Consider the following 21,482-nt stretch of genomic DNA (forward strand, 5'->3'; position numbering starts at 1 on the left):
GTTTTTATCATCACTACTACTTCTTGGTTGTGCGTTGATGTCAAAAGCTCATCTGCATTTAATGAAGTTAGTTAATGGTCGTAGATATTAAGTTTCTTTGTATACAGTATTTGTGAATAAATATATTTACATTTAATCAAATTAGCAGGTGCTTTTATCCAGAGTGACTAACAACATCACATACAATTTACTGTAGAGAATCAATATTATTCACAGTATAGCAATGGCATGTTACAAGAGAAGAAACTAAATGCAGAAATGTAGAGAAAAGACAACTGTAAATATTAGCTTTGCTTAAATTGTTTTACAGGATGTTTTCTTCCTGACAGATACAGTTTCATAAGAGTTTTTCTTATTAAGAATCCAGTCACATTTTATTCTAAGGTCCAATTCTCACTATTAACGAAACATTAACTACGACCTTTGCCTCAATAAACTACTAATTTGCTGCTTATTAATAGTTAATAAGATAGTTGGATTAGGAGAATGTAGAATGTAGCGAATTGGGTAAACCAACTGAGAACTATTATTTTATAAGTAATTAATAATAAAAAAGTAAATAATATAATTTATGACTAAAAATAAATTTGAGAAACAACTATGTAAAACATCAAGTAAAAAATGCTTAAACATGGTAAATTTGGGGTTTGGTTCAAAATGTCCTTCTTCAAATCCACAAAATGCTTTGAAATACGTCCCAGATTCTTTTGTTTTAGATGCCTTTTTTATTTTCTTGATTTAGATAAATCTAATGAGTTTTAGCTGAAAGAGATTAGAATAAGATAGTATTTATACAAAGGGGTTTCTTGGAAAATGAATACAGGCCAAGTAGACAAGTAGGAATGCTATGGAATTTGGGACAACAGAGAATATTAACAATAATAGTGAAACAAGCCAATTATTCACTCACTCCATGAAAGAAAAATAAATGTAAAGGCACCCGAGATCACCCATATGTTCTAGACCTGCGAGACCTCACGTTCACACTTAAAGGTCAGATGTTCTGTAAGGCTCTGTTCAAAAGCTTTGTGAGCTATGTAGGCAGCATTTTAAAGAACATAAGGCACACTCCTGTTGTGAAGGATGTTTTCAAAGGGAGGTAGCATGATTATGTCTTCTTTTGGGCAAATTCTAGGTAGTGTGCTCCAAAACAGTGACAAAATTTGCATCCAGAAGATATAAGAATCCAAAGCTTGCAGTTCAACTCTTCCGCCAAAACGGCTCAACAAATTGTTTGATGTCACATCATACTTCATCTTCTCATCAAATCTTCAGACCAATCAAATGCTCTTTTAGAATCCTCCACTATAACTACAGATGCTGAAGCGCTGGCTGAGATCAGTCACACTGTAGTATTTCCTGTACAGTGATTGCCTTGTAGTGCACTGTGTAGGTGATAGGGAACGATTCAGACATTGTAAATATGCATTTGTCTGCCGTCACATCATCCAGGTGGATGCTGCACACTGTTGGTGGATGAGGAGATACCCCCTGACAATGTAAAGTGCTTTGAGTGCTTAAAAAAATCGCTTTATAAATGTAAGGAATAATTATTATTATCCCATGCACTTCACTAGTAGAACGTTCCTAATCAGTCACTTATTCAACTTGCACCTCACTATGTTTTGTAACAGAGCCTGATTGTGGACATGAAGTGAGAAAGATGCATATAATACCTTTCTTATAAAACATGAAACATTACATTATGTCTTTCACAGCCATCTGAAATAATACATACCAAGACGGCTCTAAAGTTTTAAATGCATGGATTTTATCCACTGTTGGTTCACTGATGAATTTCACAATGTCATTCCCCAGTGTTCCCATAGTCCATTCACTCACAAAACATTCTGTGCTCTTGCATATTTCCCACCTTCAAGCCAAGATAACTTGTATTCTCATCTGACTCTCGCAGACCCAGAGTTTTGACAGGCTGAAAGCTTCAACAAACCGCAGCATAATTGATATGAGAGGCTGCTAACCCAATCATTGGGGCAGCTTACTTTTTTGTGGACTGTCGTGTTCCAAAGCGCAGATGTGATGGATGGCAAACACTGCCCAAGTTTCATTGACATTGCTGTGTATTATCACATGAGGAATGCATCTGATTCAGAGGAGGGTTTCAACAGCTTTCTTCTGCCAGCCAAAACATTTACTCAGGCTATATATGGGACGCTTGGAGGCCAGATGCGAGGGATACAAGCATGCTAGTTTTACAAAAGCAGCCTCTTGTAATGACCCTAACATACAGTAAATGACCGGTAAAGTCAAAGCTTGTTCGGGAAAGGCTGAGGAGTTCCAGTTACCTTTGTCAAGATGATTGCTTCATCCGTCTCAGGTGACAAACTCCTCAAGATTGTGACGTCATCTAGTGGACTGCTGTATTTATTGTTCATGTCAGCCAGCCATCTCATTGTGCTTGTTTTGGACAGGAAACGCAACATTGTGCCAAACGTGTTCAGTGCTTTCGTAAATTCTATAGGGGGTCATTTGGAAAAGAAACGAATATCGCTTGTAAATAAGGCGACAAAGCACCTACCAAGACAAATCGGACCTCAAACAAGATCCATTGTCAGTGGCAGTCTGGAAAATCTTATGTTTTATATTGTAGATTAACAACTTCATCCCTCATTGAGTACAGTGTAAACACCATGTCACCCACAAGAACTATGCAATTTCTTTCTCTCACCTTTTGCACTTTGAGGAATATCTCGTCAAAAAATACAAATTCTCTCATTATTTATTCAGCCTCATATCATTGTTTGATTGATCCAAATAAAACCGAAATCACTGTATGGCGTGTGTGATTATCAAATTGCAAAGGCTGAAATTTAATTTAATACATTTCTATCATGACAACTTTCTGAGGGTTTAGCATGGTAACAATAACATAACAATGTTAATGTGTTTAGTCTTGTCAGAATAGATATGCTACACTGCGGCTGCTGCGGCAGAGCTAGAACTGAGACTTGCAGTCAATACATTAAAAGACATGCTGCTATGAGTAAGAAAAACTGCTGCTGTATATACTGTATGAATTAACCCCACATAAAGCATACATAATCACCTGGTAGCAGGTCTATACAGGTGGAGCTGGGGAAGGTGGAGGGTTTTAACACTACATGTGCTACAGTAACCACTAGCCAAGTATATGAATGTTGAGCAGCAAGTGCATTGACTGCTGATATAAAAAGAACCAATCAGCTGCGCCGTGTGTCAATGATGTCATTATGTCAGATTGAGTTTGACCTGGCGAACCACTGCACCATCTGCAGATTTATGACAGAACATTTGGTATAAACAAAGTATTTTAGAGTGAAGTGCATATCTACATCTGCAGAGTTCGGAGAGAAAACACAACATGTGCGACCATCTTTCCAGAAGCACTGTGAATAAAACTGTGAAGCTTTAGGAGCTCCCTGAAAATGTTCACCAAAACAAAAGCTCTAGGGTTTAATGTTTAATGAAGCCATTTATTATTATTATTATTATTATTATTTAATAATAATAATAATACATCCTGACTTACTTTATTTTGTGGAGATCAGAAAAATGTGAAATATAATTATTGTCCATGCAGTTGCAATAAAAAAGAAATACTAAAAAAAGCAAAAATAGCCATAAATGAAAATAAATGTAAATGTAGCATAAATGGCTGGACAATAACTTAAATTCAAAAGTTTATCTGAATAAGGTAAACATCTAATCTAAACCATCTTTAAAGAAAGTAGCAGACTCTCTCATTTGTTTTGTAAACAAAACATTCTTTTGAATCTGATCTTTAATAATTTGATTCAGTTTACAAAACAATGAGTAGTTCACTAATCAGGCTACAGTAATTTATATCACAATTTTGCTGACTCACTGTGATTAACTGCCCTCTGCAGGGATATTAGTGAATAACTATGACAGCATATGTAGAATATAATAAGTCATTTGGACTGCTATTACCATGTTTTTGCACCCTGTGTGAAGCTTTAAAGGCTTAGTCCTCATTCACTGTAATTGCATGTAAATGTGTGGCCTAGGGGGAAAAAATAAAAAAAAAATAAAAAAACATTTTCCCTTAGCATTCCACTGAAGAAAAAGTCATATTTGGAATGACATAAGTGTGAACAAATGATGACAGAATTTACATTTTCGGGTGAACTGTTCCTTTAAACATGGAGAGCGGTTTTCAACAGCCAGGAGAACTTACAGTCCATGCCGCATTGCTTCACACTCATTTCCCCAGCATCTCTTCTTACTACTGCTGAATTATTAGTAGCTCTGGTTTAGATTATGTGCTGTAGATTTGTAGGGTCGTCTGTGAAGGCGTAAGAGTGGTGTCGTAATTCAGCAGGCGGTGGGCTGGTTGGTGGGTGGCTTAAGTGCAGAACTGTAGCTGCTTTTTACCGAATGTTAAGTGGGCATTGAAATTCAAAGCATCCCACCACTTTGTGTAGCATTTATTAACATCAGCTAAATCATCAGTGAGGGGAAATTGTGAAACCAATCCAATTGAAACTGCTAAAATGCTGTTATTAAAATCATTTTCTGTTCTCAAAGCATGATTTCTACAATTCTTCAGTATGGCGTCAATTCAGAAAACAATATGCAGAGTGGCTTCTAAGATATCTTGTATATTAGCCAGTTGCCGTGTCAATGCAAATTATTTACTAATATGCTATGCTGCCTGAATTTAACATGCCTTTGCATTCTGAAATGTTTCTTGAAATGTCTTTTTGTTTTTTGTTTTTTTTTTTGACGTAAACTAGTCTCTGAAGTTGAAATGTTGGCTGAAGTGAATGCTGGCTTAAACTGGATTTGTTAGAAGAAAAAAAAAGGTTAATAGGTCTTACAAACAAAAAGATGAATAGGTAGACAGAAACATAGATGGACAGACAGACAGGTAAATAGACGGATTGATGAATGGGACATATAGACGGATGAAAATACAGTCAGACTGACAGAGAGAGAGACAGACCGATAGATAGACAGACAGACAGACAGATAGACAGACAGATAGATAGATAGATAGATAGATAGATAGATAGATAGATAGATAGATAGATAGATAGATAGATAGATAGATGGATGGATGGATGGATGGATGGATGGATGGATGGATGGATGGATGGATGGATGGACGGACAAATGGACGGAGGATGAATTAACAGACAAACAGACAGACAGATTGATGGACAGACTGACAGAATGATGGACAGAGAGACAGACAGATGAACAGACAAACGAACAGACAGACAGATAGATGGACAGACAGACTGAGAGACAGAAAAAAGAAAGAAAGACAGACAGACAGATAGATGGACATACAGACAGACAGAGAGACAGACAAAAAGACAGACGGACAGACGAAAAGACAGACAGACAGACATACGGACGGACAGACAGACGGACAGCCAGACAAAAAGACGGACAGACAAAAAGACTGATAGACAGACAGACAGACGGACGGACGGACAGACAGACAAAAAGACAGACAGACAAATAGACAGACAGACAAAAAAGACAGACAGACAAAAAGACAGACAGACAGATGGACAGACAAAAAAACAGACGGACAGACAAAAAGACTGATAGACAGACAGACAGACAGACAAAAAGAAAGACAGACAAATAGACAGACAGACAAAAAAGACAGACAGACAAAAAGACAGAAAGACAGATGGACAGACAAAAAGACAGACAAAAAGACAGACGGACAGACAAAAAGACAGACGGACAGACGAAAAGACAGACAGACAGACAGACAGACATACAGACAGACAGACAGACAGACAGACGGACAGACAGACAAAAAGACATACAGACAGACGGACAGACAAAAAGACAGACAGACAAATAGACAGACAGACGGACAGACAGACAAAAAGACGGACAGACAAAAGGACAGACAGACAGACGGACGGACGGACAGACAAAAAGACATACAGACAGACGGACAGACAAAAAGACAGACAGACAAATAGACAGACAGACGGACAGACAGACAGACAAAAAGACAGACTGACAAAAAAGACAGACAGACAGATGGACAGACAAAAAGACACAGACAGACGGACAGACAAAAAGACAGACGGTCAGGCAGACAGACAGATAGATGGACAGACAGACAGCTATTTGTATGGTATGCTTGAAAAGTTGTTACCTAAAGTATGTAGTGCGAGAAAAGAAAAATTGCAAATGATTAACGGCACAGTGACTCGTCTCTTCAGAACAATCATTTCTATTCTGGCACTATTATAACTGTGTTCAGCTTCTCTTGGACAGACATAAATCTGAGACAAACAATTGCCTTTGTTATTAATTCAAGAAGTGACTTCTAATATTCATCAACTTTTTTTAGTCCCAAGAGCTTTGAGCTCTCGCTGCGGCTAGACCACTTCATAAAATTTCCAAATGCATCCCTGGCTACATTAAAAACGGCTGAAGAGAAGAGTTGAGTTGAGACTTCAAACAAACAGCTTTATGGTAAACGTTTGGCAGTGCAAGCGCCCAAAGAAGTTCTCACATTTTAACGTGTGATCATCCAGACGAACAGCTCAGCCAGAGCATCTTTGAAGTACACGCCGTTCCGTCATTAATGGGAACATTATTCAGCCTTTTTTGCGAGGGCTATGTTTTGCCAAATGTCTTTACGTTGGAAACTTGATCAGGCTGTGCACAGCCTCTGCATATGACAGTGCTATGTCAGATCACAAGAAGTATTAACACACACAGACACATGCCAGATACCTGTTGCTTCCACACAGCGGGTATCCACCATTTCCACTTAGGCCTACACACTCACGTGGAAGTATCCTGACAGGATCCAGGCACAGTGCACGCACACACACACACACACACACACACACACACACACACACACACACACACACACACACACACACACACACACACACACACACACACACACACACAGGTGTGGGCAATAACTATTCTTAAAACTCCACAATCTAATTTCAAACAGAAGTTTCTAGTTTGTAATATGCTAAAGTAAAGTTCCAGATTTAATATTACTTTACGGTTATTTTGAGTGAATCAACAAACATACACGGTGATTTGTGTCTGATTTTCAAACGAATGCCGGTAGTTGAAGATTTTTTCACTGAACTAATTTCAACAGAGCGATCTAATATACTTACAGTACTGCAGTAGTAACCATTGGTTTTGTGTTTTCTTTTCAGCCTGTGATTGTCATCCGGTTGGAGCAGCTGGTAAGACCTGTAACCAGACCACTGGACAGTGCCCGTGTAAAGATGGTGTGACTGGCATCACCTGCAACCGCTGCGCTAAAGGATACCAGCAAAGCAGATCACCCATCGCCCCCTGTATCAGTAAGATTCATCTGGCTTATTTTTCGCTTTCTCATTCTATGTCTTTATAAAGGATTATAGGTTCATTATAAGTGTTGAAAAATAGCTAATTAATTACACTTCTGATTTGGGGTCAGTAAAATTACACTTTAAAATATATTCAAATAGGAAACATTTCTTGATATTATACTGTTTTTACTGCAATTGTGATCAATTACATGGATCCTGGGGTGAGCATTAGGGACTTCTTTCAAAACAAACTTTTTGGAGAGGTGTGTAAATTAAATTAAAATCAACAAGAAATAAGAAAGCCTGCATTTATATACAATAGTCATTTCAATATAAATGTTGCCAAAGACATACAGTTTTACAGAAAACTGCTTGATAAAAAGGATAATTGAAAGATAAACCAATACTGGTGAAAAATTACTTGCAAAAATCAAGATTTTTATGTCCTAATTTGGGTAACATATAGGATAATCCTTAGTCAGTTTACTGTAAGTAAATCTATTTAATAGCTTCCTATTTCTTGGTTGTGGTAAAAAAAAATAGTATGTGTATTTTTATCTAAAATATTTATTCATATCAATGAGAGTACTGTAGAATAAATTTTACACTTCCTACTACGTAATTGGACTATAATTTTGAATAACAAAAAATAACAGTAAAAAACTAAATAAAAAGTCATTTTCAAACACATTAGTGGGAAAACAGTGCTGAAGCACACTAAATTATCTCTCCTCTACCTCTTGAAAAATGAGGGTGACCTCTAAATAAATAACACAGCGACACAAAATGGTTGTTATAAAAGCACAAATAATAGTCTATTATTCAAAAATGATTTTTGCACCAAATGAGGTGGTCCAACGTGACTTGTTGTCCCATTACCACCCACAGAGACATCAATAATAATACTCCGAAGAAATTCTGCATAAACACCTATTATTATTCATGATTTCATGGCCCCGGCCCATTTAATTTCCGTATCGTTCCCCTGTTCCATTATTTCCTTGGATGGACATTTGCTGATTGCCCTCCGCTAAGTCAAACAGACCATAAAGCCCTGGCTGACATGACCTAGTCTGCCCTGAACCTCGCTGACGGCCTTTCAACTCATAAATCTCACAGCCTGCTCCGGGGCAATGATGGGTGATATGTTTATTGGCAGTATCAACAAGGCAGCAGACGGTCTCTGTGGCGATTAAGGACAGGCCCACACAGCAGCTGGCATTTCTTGATTAGATACTCGCTGGGAGCGCAATACAATGCGTGCCTATTAATGTGAACCACTTCTATTATGCGGTAACTGATGACATCGAAATAAAGATTTATCTGGACTGCTGACAAAAGCAACTGTACGCACGAAGCCATTCAGATTTGCTTGGCAAGAATTCATGTAGACAAATGAAACCCCGATCCCCGAGAAACTAGATTTCCTCTTATTTCTCAGGGTAGGTAACAAATGTGCTGTTAAACCTGGAGAGAAAGAGGGAGCCCCGTCAACTGAGTGGAAAATATTTGGTTTCTCATATATTTCGTGATATAACGTGCTTTTGTTTTAATAGCCTGATATTAAATTTTTGCGACATCACATTTTTTGCCAACTGCACATTTTAACAAGCCTCGATCCCCTATCGGTGTATATGTGACAGCAGAACACTTAAAAAGGAAGTAGGGGCTTTAGACAGGAAACCCATTAAAACTAGACACCGCCACATCTTCACGTCATCAGTGAAATGTCTAATAAACCTGATATGTCTTATAAACCTCACTGAAAGTTCAGATGTGTTTATTGAAGGTAGTAGTATGAAGTCCGGTGAGGTTCTGATTGTTTGTTCTTGACTGTTTGTTGCAGAGATTCCTGTCGCTGCACCCACAGCCACCTACAGCAGTTCAGAAGAGCCCACAGGTGAGTCCAGGAACCAAAAGAAAACCTGCATGTAAAAATACTTTCAGGAGCTTCAGATTCACTTACTTAATAAGGCATGTGTGTAGCTCTATATGGGAAGATAGTCCAAACACAATTTTTTGTGCTTTGATTCAAACATGCAATGCAAACGGTTGATAATTACAATTACATTTATTCATTTAGCTGATGCTTTTATCCAAAGCAACTTACAATTGCTATATATGTTAGAGGTCGCACGCCTCTGGAGCAACTAGGGGTTAAGTGTCTTGCTCAGGGACACATTGGTGTCTCACAGTGGATTCAAACCAGGGTCTCTCACACCAAAGACGTGTCTTATCCACTGGGCCAACACCACCCCCTACACCATGAACATTATACCATGAACATTTTTTGTTTCACTTTTATTTTTTACGTTCTTTATGGAGTTTGACATGCTGAATACAAAAAAACACATTACCTTTTGTGTGCCATTAACAGTGCTCATGAAAAAAAAAATATATATACATACATACATACATACATTATATATATATATATATATATATATATATATATATATATATATATATATATATATATATAAAACAACAGACAGTTTAACATAAACAGTTACCAAAAGTGAATCATCCAAAACTCCAGAAGTGTACGCTGAATGTCGACAGTTTTGTTTTTAATAACTAGTCCCAAAATGTTCTGAAATGTTCCAGAAACTTTTAGAATGTGTCCATCCTTGTGAAAGCTAAATATTCTTAAAAAAACATGAACAATTTGTAAAAAAAAAAATTATATGTACTTAATCAATGTTCCACAATTACTGGCGGAAGTTAAACTAAAAATAATAAACAGTATTATAATAACATTTTACAGAGAATTACAGAATCATTAAAAAAAATATTGTGTAATAATAATAATAATAATTTAAAATAATATATTAATAATAATATTAATATTAATAAAATTTAATAAATGTAATAAAGTCTTCTCTTAATTTCTTAATGGCGGAAACATGCTTCGATAACTTTTACATATAATTAACTTAAAATGAATTAATTTTATTATAAAAGTTATTATAAAAGTGTACTAAGTATATATATAACAATATGTAGTTTGTTTCTATATGTATACACACACACACACACACACACATATAAGTGTAATACATAAAGAAGAGGAATAAACTGGAACACAATGACTTAAATTATTTTCAATATATGAATCATATTATTTATATTACATATTATTAATAATAATAATAATAATACATTAATCTGTCTTCCAGTTTTTTAGAATAGTGTTACAACAACAAATTGTCAACATAGCTGTGTTAGTTTGTCTCTCATTTCATGCCAAAACAAATCTAATCTACATTTCATGTCTTTTTATGTATTTATTTGCCACCTGTGTCAACATTACACGATAAACCCCATCAGCGTGCTGACTTTACAGCATGCGTTAGATTGCCAAAACAGAACCATAAAAATGCAGCAGTGGATCTTTGATTTATAAGATCAACGTGAGGTTTTCTTAATCGTGAGGATATCAACATGAGCGGTGGCTTTCCTTCTCTACTCGCTCTGTCTCAGTCACCATCGAAACTGGCTGGGACTCTAATCTGATTACATGCTTCATTTGAATGCGTTTGCTTTCCCGTCACACTCTCGCAGCACTATGCCGTGAGGGAGAACACACCCTTGTACTTCTATTCATACTCAATTACCCAAGCAGCCCGATCACTGTCTGCGCTGTGGGAGTAGCGCCTGTGACGTGCAGCCGTCCCGTGGAGCCAGACTCAGCCGCTGAACGCTGCCTGGCTTCTATCAGCTCTTGAGATGTTTCACTAACAGCAGTTACGTTTCCCCGGTTAGCGCAGTGGTCAGTGTGACCTGCTGGTTCTTATATGGTCTGCATCAATCTGACCAATCAATCAATTTTGTTTGAGTAATAATTATTATTAATCAATCATTTTATATTGCATTGGTGGTACTTATACTGTATCTGGGAGACATGATTCTGGGTCTGGCTTTTGTTGTGTCAAATATTTTCCCCCACAAACTTGTTACAGTTTACATAAAATTTTAAATATATATAATAAATGTAAATGTATAAATTGAAAAGTAAAATGATTGAGTGTCTAAACATATTTAAAATATTGGTAAATATATTAAGTGTCCAAAAATAAAATACAGCTAGCACAGTATTTTTTTTTTTTTTTTTACAAATGTGTTTTTATTAATTTCAACATGATTTGTGTAGCAATTTTTTCACAATACATAGTGTTTGAAAACTGATTTACGGAAAATGTTTGTTTCAATGTTACAATAAGGAAGTATCTTTAATCAAATAAATATAAGTGGATTCAGAACTCTTATTTTCTTTCTTTTTTGATTTTCTGTCAATAGGCCTACTATAAAGAAATTAAAATGACAGAATGATAGTACAAAACACGAAACATCACTATATTATAAATTATATAAACTACTATTCCACAGTTTGTGATCACAAAGAAATTAATACTTCATCAAGTATTCATCAAGGATGCATTACATTTATCAAAAGTAAATCCATTTATAGTGTTTCTATTTCAAAATAAATGCTATTACAGTATTTCAAACTTTCTAGTAAATAAACATCAATCAATGTTTCCACAAAAAAATTAAACAGCACAACTGTTTTCAACGTTTGCCATCACAGGAATTAATTATGCTTTAAAATGTATGTGAATAAAAACAGATTCATTCTGTAAAGATATTTGACAATATTACTGATTTCATGTATTTTTGATCAAATAAATGCAGCCCTGAGACTACTTTCAAAAACATTCTGGCCGTAATCTTTTGAATGGCACATAGAATATGTTAAAAAGATTGAAATTCTAGATAGAATAATTAATATTATCATAAAGTATTCTAAGATTAAACAGATTTAATTAAAAAGGGGTCAAATCTACTAGTAAGTTGCACCTCTTGTCTTCCTCTGTTCACCTGTCCTGCTGTAGTTTACTGTGAGGACAGTCCCCAGCGGAGCAGCACAGTTGTGCTTGAGGGACTCTATTAAGCAGACATTTGTCCCTCCACAGGGGACGTCCATTATGGATGGGACGTGGGTGTAATGGGCAGCGTCAGGCATTGTGCCGCTTCCCTATAGCCGCCCAGTCTTATCAAAGAGAGGCAGGATGAGGCGGACAGGGGCCGTCACCACACAATAGCTGCCCGTCCTCCGTTCATGCATTTACATGGAAATCAGGCGTGGCTGATATGGACTCGCCAGAATCATTTATTTTTTTGGGACGCCACCCGTTTTCCGCACTTTTTCTAACTCCCTGCCTCCAGTTCTCCCCCCACAGTCCTTCACATCCTAATTCTGCGCACCACCTTTTTTTTGTGTTACCACCACCCCCCAAAGCTGCCAGACATCTCGCTCTTCTAGCCCTCAACCCCCCTTTTGCTTCCCCCTTCAAACTTTTTTATTATTCGGGTTGGTGGTTCTTTCCTGCTTCGCCGTTGCCCAGGTAACCTCATTCAGACGGAATATAAAGGGACATGAAAAGGGTGGATTGGACAGAGGGCCGGAGAAAATAATGAAGTTTGTCCATATTCAGGCGAAAGCTGAAAGGTCTTCTCGCTCCCATCTCTTCCAGGCGGCCAAAACTCTCGCAGTTATTGCGTATTATTATTTGAAGTAGCTGCAACGAGAGACTCTCGGGTATGGGTTTGCGTCAGGAGAAGCGAGCCAGCGCTCTGGTTTGGGTCCAGAAGATGGCTGGCGTTGAAGTGACTCCACGGGCCAGGCCTCAGTGTGGGGTTCAAATCTCCACGGCGGTGTTGAACACATAAATCATAGCGCGCTGGACGTCGTCCCTGAGGTTTATGTGTGGAAAGCGCCGTTTGAATGAGGCTTCGTTATTGTGGACATTGTGATGAGGGTGTTCTGTGCCTGAATGAAGTTTAAATGACCTGTGAACCCCCGGCCCTGACATCGCTGAGTTAGTGGGGGGATTCGGTGGGGGCGCTGATAATTAGGGTGAGAAAATGACTGGGTTAGGTGAAGAAAAGATTAAATGATTAAATAGTCATTAAGTCTTAATTAGGTCTTACGTGAATCTGTTTAAATGTGCGAATGTAGCAGAGGCTTCAAAATCACTTGAGTCACACTTAAAAGTGCGTCAGCGTTATTGCATTAGACAATATAATACACAACAAGTGAAATCTAATTTTTGTAGAAAAATGTTAAAATATGAGTTTAAATATGATACAACTTTCGGGAAATGTTGTTAACGTGTTATTTTACAGTGTCCTTGTTACACGTTACATGCACTCGGTATTGTAATACCAATAAATTATGCATAATAACATGCAAGTAACCCTAAACCAAACCCTAATCCTAACCATATAGTAAGAACATGCCTTTAATTAATGTTACTCAGCACTTAAATGTATTATTATTATTATTATTATTATTAAATGTATGATATTGCTACAAGTGTGACTGCATCATATAATAATTGCTGTTAATAGTGTTCATCGTCTGGCTGACTGCGTCTTGTATTAAGTTTTCTGAAAAATCCTTTCATACGCGCACAAACTGACAGTCACCACTTATAAGCTACAGCTAAATATTGTAAAAATAAAATTTTCTGTAAAGTTGCTTTGTAATGATTTGTATCGTAAACTTGAGTTGAATTGAACTGTTAATCTCTTTATCATCATTGTCTTGCATTAAATTGTATATTTTGCCCCACAATAAAAACTACAGTGCTTTGACCATAAAACATTTAAATATCATCTTACTAAGACATACTGTATTATTGGGAAATATAGAGTGACAGCTGACATGTCTATGCATTTTAATTAAGCAGTCTGCTATAGATCTCACTGATTTACAAGCTGTCAGAATTTCATCTTAGTTTTTTGGACATAGAAATATCAGCAACTGCACCAAATTGATTTCTTTTTATTATTTTTTTTTTAAGTTTAGTTTAGTTTTGTTTTCTTCTTTGAGCATGAGTTCCATATAGCCTTAAATCATACTTTAAGCTTGATGTCTCAACAAAAAAAAAAAAAAAACACAACAAATCTTTTCTCTAAAGATTAAATAAACTGTGCCGTTCTAAAAAACTTTAAAAGATAAAGTACTAAATGTATTCAAAAATGCCAGGTTTTGCCTCCTCGTGTTTTCCTCCACATCTGACAAACTCATTTTGTTGTTGCACACAGATTTTACCTGCGTTTCACGAGTTCTCTGTCTGTTATCTTCCTCAGGCTGTGACTCCCACTGTAAGACTCCTAAGGGCAAGATGAAGGTCACCATGAAAAAATACTGCAAAAAAGATTTCGGTAAGTAGCTCCTACTGAGAAACGCCTGCTTCCTTTTCACTTCACGTCACTAGACATCTTTCTCTTCTACGTCTTTTCTATCTCTCTCTTTATGTGCGCCCCCTCTCTCATAGCGCTGACAGCTTATTCAGAGGCTAAAGGTTTGTGTTATAGCATCAAAGCGTGTGAACTCAGCAGGTTTCTCCAGATGGACACGCTCAAAGTGCCTCGCAGCATCTAGAGGACAAAGGGGACAGCTGGTTCCTGTTGAAAGCAGAGATTTCACAGGTTTAAATACTAATAGAGCTAATATAATAACGGACTTATAGAAGTCCAAGAATGTAGTTATAGGTTTTAAGGTTAGAAGTGGCACAACAAAAATGTGAATTATCATCTTCTACCAGATATGAGACACATATTAGATTACAATATTTTATGCTCACCAATACTGCGTTTATTTGACCAAAAGCACAAAGTAAAAACGTAATATTGTGAATTTTTTTCAGGATTCTTTGATAAATAGAGTTCAAAATGGAATGATTTCCTACTGATAATCATATTAAATGTCTTTAAAAACAATCTTCCTGACCCAACTTTACTGTAAATTGCCCTGGATTAAACTGTCTGTCAAATTCCTAAATTATATGAAATGAATGTGTACATTTAAACTACATGTGTTGTACTTCACCTTATATCAGGGTGCAGTATAAAGGCTCTTGCATGCAAATGTGGTAGAGGTAGAATCTCTGTTTGACTGCACACAGGTCCTCTGGCTGTTTGCAGAGTGGAGAGAAAGATGTTTGATTTCACAGTGTGATATCATAAACTCATTCCTGACTGGCCGCAAGTCTGGAAACACATCTGAGATTTGCGGTGTCCAACAGTGAGGACCGCACTGCCTCTGCTCAAAACACTGCCAAGCTAGGAAAAAAAAAAAAAAATGAAGAAAGGCAGACAGACATGTGTCCCTAAATAGATGCAATGCATGTTTCTAACAAAAGTAATGTTTCGGGCTGTGCTGGAACCTGGTAAAACATGTAACCAAACATTGTGTATGTAAACATATATGTGAGAAATCCCTGATAAAAGCATGTTGAAAACTGTACATGCTTAAAAATTAAGGTACTTCATTGGCACCCATAAGAACCTTTAACATCCATGGAAACTTCTGTTGCACAAAAGGTTCTTTATAGTGGAAAAAAAAGGTTCTTTAAATTATTAAATGTTCTTCATACTAAGAAAAATAACTGTTCACTGAAAGGTTGTGTCCTGTTTATGACATAATTCCAGATTAATATGGAAGATATTGCTTGTTGCTTAATGTACAATACAATGGGCTCCAAAGTCTGTGACCACTAGAAATGCATACATTTTTTTTTATTTAGTACAATTGATCCCAGTTTCTGCATATAATACTCTATATGATTAGCTTAACCATTTCAATTTGCAGTTGAAAGTCAAGAGTTAAAAATGAACATGCATTTCAAAATTATTTGAAAATGACCCAAAGAGCATCTCGAGCTTCAGTGGATTGAAGTAGAACATCTGTACAGTACAAAGTTTTAAAGATGCTCATTTGCTTATATGACAATCAGAAGCGATTTTACTTTCATGCAGTGGCGGCTCGTGGGTTTTAAAATAGAGGAAGCACACTAATTGTATTGGTCTGGTGATCCCTGCCGATTGTTATTATTATTATTATTATTATTTGCTTAACCACTTTAAAATATCTTTTTGGTGGCTTTTAGCCAGAAAACGTAAAGAAAATGACACACATACTGTACAGCAAGATAATATAAATTCACTTACCTGTCCTATCCCTTGAAACAAACATCCATCCCTTCTTAAGAGTTAAAAGAGAGCTGCCTGTTGTTGTGCTAATTAATTAAGCCTAATTCTGTAGCCTACAGTTCTAGTTCCCTTTATATTATATTTGTACAGTATATATACAGTATATATCAAATATTTAATATCACTACTGATCATAAGAACTTGGTAAATTATCAGCCCAGCCGCTACGGGAGACGTTCAAACTAATATAACGTAATTTACATCTCTATGATGACTGGTTGATATACATGAAGGGAGGCTAGCCTGCTCTATGATGCTACTTTTCTCAACACTCTTCATCGCTGAAAGTGAACACTTGATGCTGATTGGCTAATTTTTTTTAACAATGGAGGCATGAGTGCTCATCTCTCCCCAGGCCTCCCCTGCCCTTCTCTATCACTTAGCGGTTGTAATTACATCAGCAGATTCGGCAAATTCGCGAATAAAAGAATTGGCGCTTTCCCGTAATGGTATTACAACAGTGAATTTACAAACAAAAATATATACATTCTGAGACATGAATCCGAAATGTATTGTGAATTTTATTATCATTAAATCATCTTCATTTTCACCCCGACAAAGCTGCCCCTGCTTTCATGTACAAAACATATTTATATCCAGGATTAAATAAAAACTTTCCAGATTGTCAGACGCGAATGTGTATGAAGGCCTCAGCGTGCCTGCAACATTTAGCACAAATTGAAATGTGACTTTGCGGATAAAACTGTTGAACACAGAATTAAAGTTGTAGATACACAGGTTTCCAATTTATCCCACGCACACAGGCCATCTGAAGTGCAATTTCCTCATTAATAAGTAGCACCTTATCTATATTAACATCTCTTACTGCTCATTACTTGAGATGACTCATTTACAATCCCTCTCTGGTTTCCAAAACATGTTTAGGCATCCCCTGAGGTGAAGCTGATAATATTAATATAGATCATATCCACCGGTTGAATCAGCAACCGCACAGACTAGCAGAACAATAAAATCAAGCCGAGAAAGCGAGAGAAGGAGCTATTAATGGCATTGCTGGTCATCTGGAGCTGCTATCGTTCAGGCAATGGTATTAAGTTTCATTCGTTTTTCACTCTTAGCCACAAGCGTTCATACTTGGAGGTTGTTCTCATAGGAAATCATTCATCATGTTGATGTTATATAGGACAGGTAACACTGGCTAAGCCGACTGCAGTATAAATCTCATTGGGTGGGGAGTATGAAAGGGCTAATGGTGTGTCCCTGTTCAACCGGCCCCCATGTGTCAGAGAGACCCCATGTTTTTTTTTTTTTTTTTCACATTTAAAACAGACAATAACAGTTAAGTTTTTTTAGGTCTAGCTAAGAACTACAATATATATATATAACTGTTTTTATATATATTTTATATATTATAACTGTTTTTCTGTTTTAAAATGTAATTATTCCTGTGATGCAATCATTAGTCCAGTCTTCAGTGTCACATGATCATTCAGAAATCATTCTAATATGAGGATTTGTTACCGTTTAATCAATTATTATTGGTTATTTATATATTTTTGTTGAAACCATGATACATTCTATTGTAAAGTGTTACCAAATTATTTTGTAACATTATATATTATAGATGTCCTTACTGTCACTTTTGATCAAATTAATATGATCTTGCTAAATAAATGCATATATTAATTTAACTTTTGGGAACTGATCCAAGAGTTATATGGTTAGGATTAGGGTTTGACTTAGGGTTACTTGCATGTAATTTTACATAATTAATTGTTATTATAATAGTAAGTACATGTAATATGTGTAACATGGACGCCTTAAAATAAAGTGGTACCCATCATGGATTCCACAAAAATGTTCAGCAGCAACATTGATAAGAAATGTTTCTTGAGCAGCAAATAAGCATATTAGGAAAACATTAGCAACAACAGCAATAACAGAGATACTGGACAAAGCTATTTTAGACTCTGCACCCTTGTCTGATCAGACAGTCTCAAGCCCCTTTCACACTGCACGTCGGACCCGCATTATTTCCGGATCATTGCCGGGTCGCCTTCTGTGTGAAAGCAACCACGTCCCGGGATTGATTACCGAATTGAACCCGGGTCGGGGACCTAGTAACATTGCGGGGTTCGACCCAGAACGAGCGCTGTGTGAACAAAAGCCAAATCTAATTCCGTGTCGAAGTGATGACGCGCGTTATCGCGCGACTCTTTTACCGGCTGTTTTGAAGGAAGATCAACGTTCGCGACGAAAACATATGTGCAAACTGTAATGAAGCAGAGATCAGTTAGTTCCTCACTTTCCGTGCTGACGCCGAGATCGTTTGCTTGCTTCAGTGAAAGTATAACGTGCCAAGCGTTGTCGACTCGTACATTACACGTCACGCGCTGATGTCACGTGTCGTTACGGGATCTTCAAGGGCTGTGTGTGAAAGCACGCACATATACCGGGTCATCACTGGCAGTGTGAAAGTGCAAAATCTAGCGACCAGGGAACAATTGCAGGAACACTTTACCCCTGTTTTTGCCGGAATGGCAGTGTGAAAGGGGCTTCAGTGAAACGGCAGCGTACAGTATGCTTGTATCAACACAATAAAAATTGTCCAGAACCCCAAGGATGTTTACACTACCAGGTAGAGCTGTTACATCAAGCTCTCTGTTGCTGAAGTTTTAAATCTGCCCAGTGCTGGAAGATGAGACAGACAGAGAGGCGAGAAAGAAAGAAATACTCCCTGTTGATCCGCTTTTGTTTGCCGTCACTACGGAGACAGGAGTCTGAAAGAGGCACATTCTTCTACTCTTGGGTGGGGGAAGAATGACAATGAATCAAAGAACCGTGTGTTTGTGTGTGTGTCAGTGTGTGTACGGAGCTCCTCAGCATTGCCACACACACACGGCGGAGCAGCAGTCAGTGCCCTGGCGTAAGCGGCTGGGCGTAGGGCGTCCCAGCGGGGAGCTCGCAGGAGCTTCAGTGTGGTAATCAGGCGCACTAATTAGATTAGAGGCCGGCTTGTGTACCGCGTGCGGCTCGTGTTCCAGCACACTGGCCACAGACACTGAAAACCAGCGGGACACCTGGCAAATCTATGGGCCTCTTCCTCTTTTTAAATTCATTTCTCTCCCACTCTCAATCAGGAGAGAAATCCCTCACCTTCTAGCTTTTTTCTTTCTCTCTTTTTCTTCACATTGTCATAACGGAGAAGAAAAGTGGTCTCATCCCATTCAGCCGATCTAATGGAGATTTGGAGATGGATGGCTATGCTGGCCTGTGCCTTGTGGCCTCATGCAAAAGAGAGTTTAACTCGCCAGATTAAACAGGCACTTTAACATAGTCGCATTGCATTGTGTATAGCTTTTACTTCTGTTATCACCATGATATATCAGGATATAGATATCTGCATATATATATATATATATATATATATATATATATATATATATATATATATATTATGCATGTGTCAGGGAAAATGTACAATGTATTTTTATTATTATTAATCAGTTCTTTGTCTTCACTTCACTTTGTCTACATGTCAACTTCCCTGTAGTGTGACCAAGATTTTTTTTTTAAATGGCAAATGTCAGTTAATATGAGCTCATGAAAGCAGTATCACTATGCATAATAATTATAAAAGTTCAACAAAATGGGCTTTAAAGTAATGTCGGATGGATGGCATGTCACACAGCAGGTGAAAGTTTTATGTCAGCCATAAATAGAAAGGATTACAACAATTCATGCTGAGAAATTATAATTGTATTGCTTAAATTCAACCCAAATTTGCTCATGTTGCTCATTGACTCTTTTTTTCTCACTGTTTTAAAGGGCTAATATGATGTGATTTCAATCGTTCCTTTCTCTTTGGAGTGTTACAAGCTCTTGGTGCATAAAGAAGAAATGTTTTTGTCATGTCATGCCAGTGTCCTGACCGGGACACACCATAACAGTATATGTTGAGGGGCGTAACACCTCCGTCAGATTCTTGAAACATTTGGCCAATCACAACACACTGCATAACTGGCCAATCAGAGCACACCTTGCTTTTCAGAATGGTGAGCTTTGTAAAAAGCGATGCGTTTCAGAAGGTGGGGCATAGAGAAGAAACAATAATGTACATTATGTGGAAAATAATGTGTTTTTACCTTAAACCACATAAACACATTTCATTAAACCAAATACACTAAATAATGTTCTTTTTAGCAGCATCTTATGACCCCTTTAATATCGTATGACTTCTTCTCATCTGGTATCTTGGTAAATCTGAGCACTCTGTATGCAGTGTTGTGCCTGAACGCGTTCATTGAACAATAGTTCATGAACTCGTTCATATTTTGGGCGAACGTGAACTGAACGTGCTGTATTAATGCCGGATGAACTTTACTGTCAACTCGTTCATTCTGGTGTCTGTGAACGGCAAGCTCTCTCAGGTTAACTTCGTTCAATAGGGTGCCAGATTTCTATAGAGCCTTCCAGGTGAAAACCTGGCTAGAACACACCGTAAACGGGTCTTAATATGTAGTGGAAAAACACCCAATCTGGCAACACCAGCCACCAGTGTCGCACCGCCGTCCGACGCATGCGTGACGCGTCATCAAAAAAAAAACAAAAACCATGGAGCCGACAGCAGCATGTAGCAAAAAGGCGTATGACCTTTTAAAAGAATTTTATGATGTTTATGACAAGGTCGGTGAGAATGGGAGACAAAGCATTAACGCAACAATGGGGAAAATGCTGTCCCCTCAATGCTAATGTAAACCCTGGTTGGATAAGGATTCAAAATTGGATATGAAGATGAAATCTGACGCATAGCTTCATTGTTAAAACTGATAAAATAATTGCTGTCTCTGATTCTATATGGGCAGTGGCAATAATTTTGAAAAATAATAGCTCACAGCAACATATGGAAAAAAAGGAACTTGTTCATTTTTGGAACTTGATGAACTTAGTTCAAAATTTTGTAGTTTGAACTGTGAACTGAACTAGTTCATTTTAAAATTTGTGAATTGAACTTTGAACTAATTCATGTAGAAAGTGAACTTTCCCAACACTGTCTGTATGAGACTCCAAAAGAAACACTCATCTCGAGTTTACTGGGGTCTTTTTTCTTTAAGAAAAAAGCAGCAGATT

At 37.3% G+C, this 21,482-nt stretch overlaps 1 protein-coding gene across 1 annotated transcript in view; it reads left to right on the forward strand.

Moving 5' to 3' along the window:
* The window catches only part of LOC127951763 (netrin-1-like), a 68,719-nt gene that overhangs the window by 35,470 nt on the left and 11,767 nt on the right, over positions 1-21,482 (forward strand). Inside the window, exons 4-6 of the mRNA XM_052549764.1 lie at positions 7,191-7,340; positions 9,175-9,228; positions 14,487-14,561. Coding sequence (XP_052405724.1) covers positions 7,191-7,340; positions 9,175-9,228; positions 14,487-14,561 — 279 coding nt within the window. The remainder of the gene's footprint in view (positions 1-7,190; positions 7,341-9,174; positions 9,229-14,486; positions 14,562-21,482) is intronic.

This window comes from Carassius gibelio, chromosome B3 (genome assembly GCF_023724105.1).
Source record: "Carassius gibelio isolate Cgi1373 ecotype wild population from Czech Republic chromosome B3, carGib1.2-hapl.c, whole genome shotgun sequence".
NCBI classification, from domain to species: domain Eukaryota; kingdom Metazoa; phylum Chordata; class Actinopteri; order Cypriniformes; family Cyprinidae; genus Carassius; species Carassius gibelio.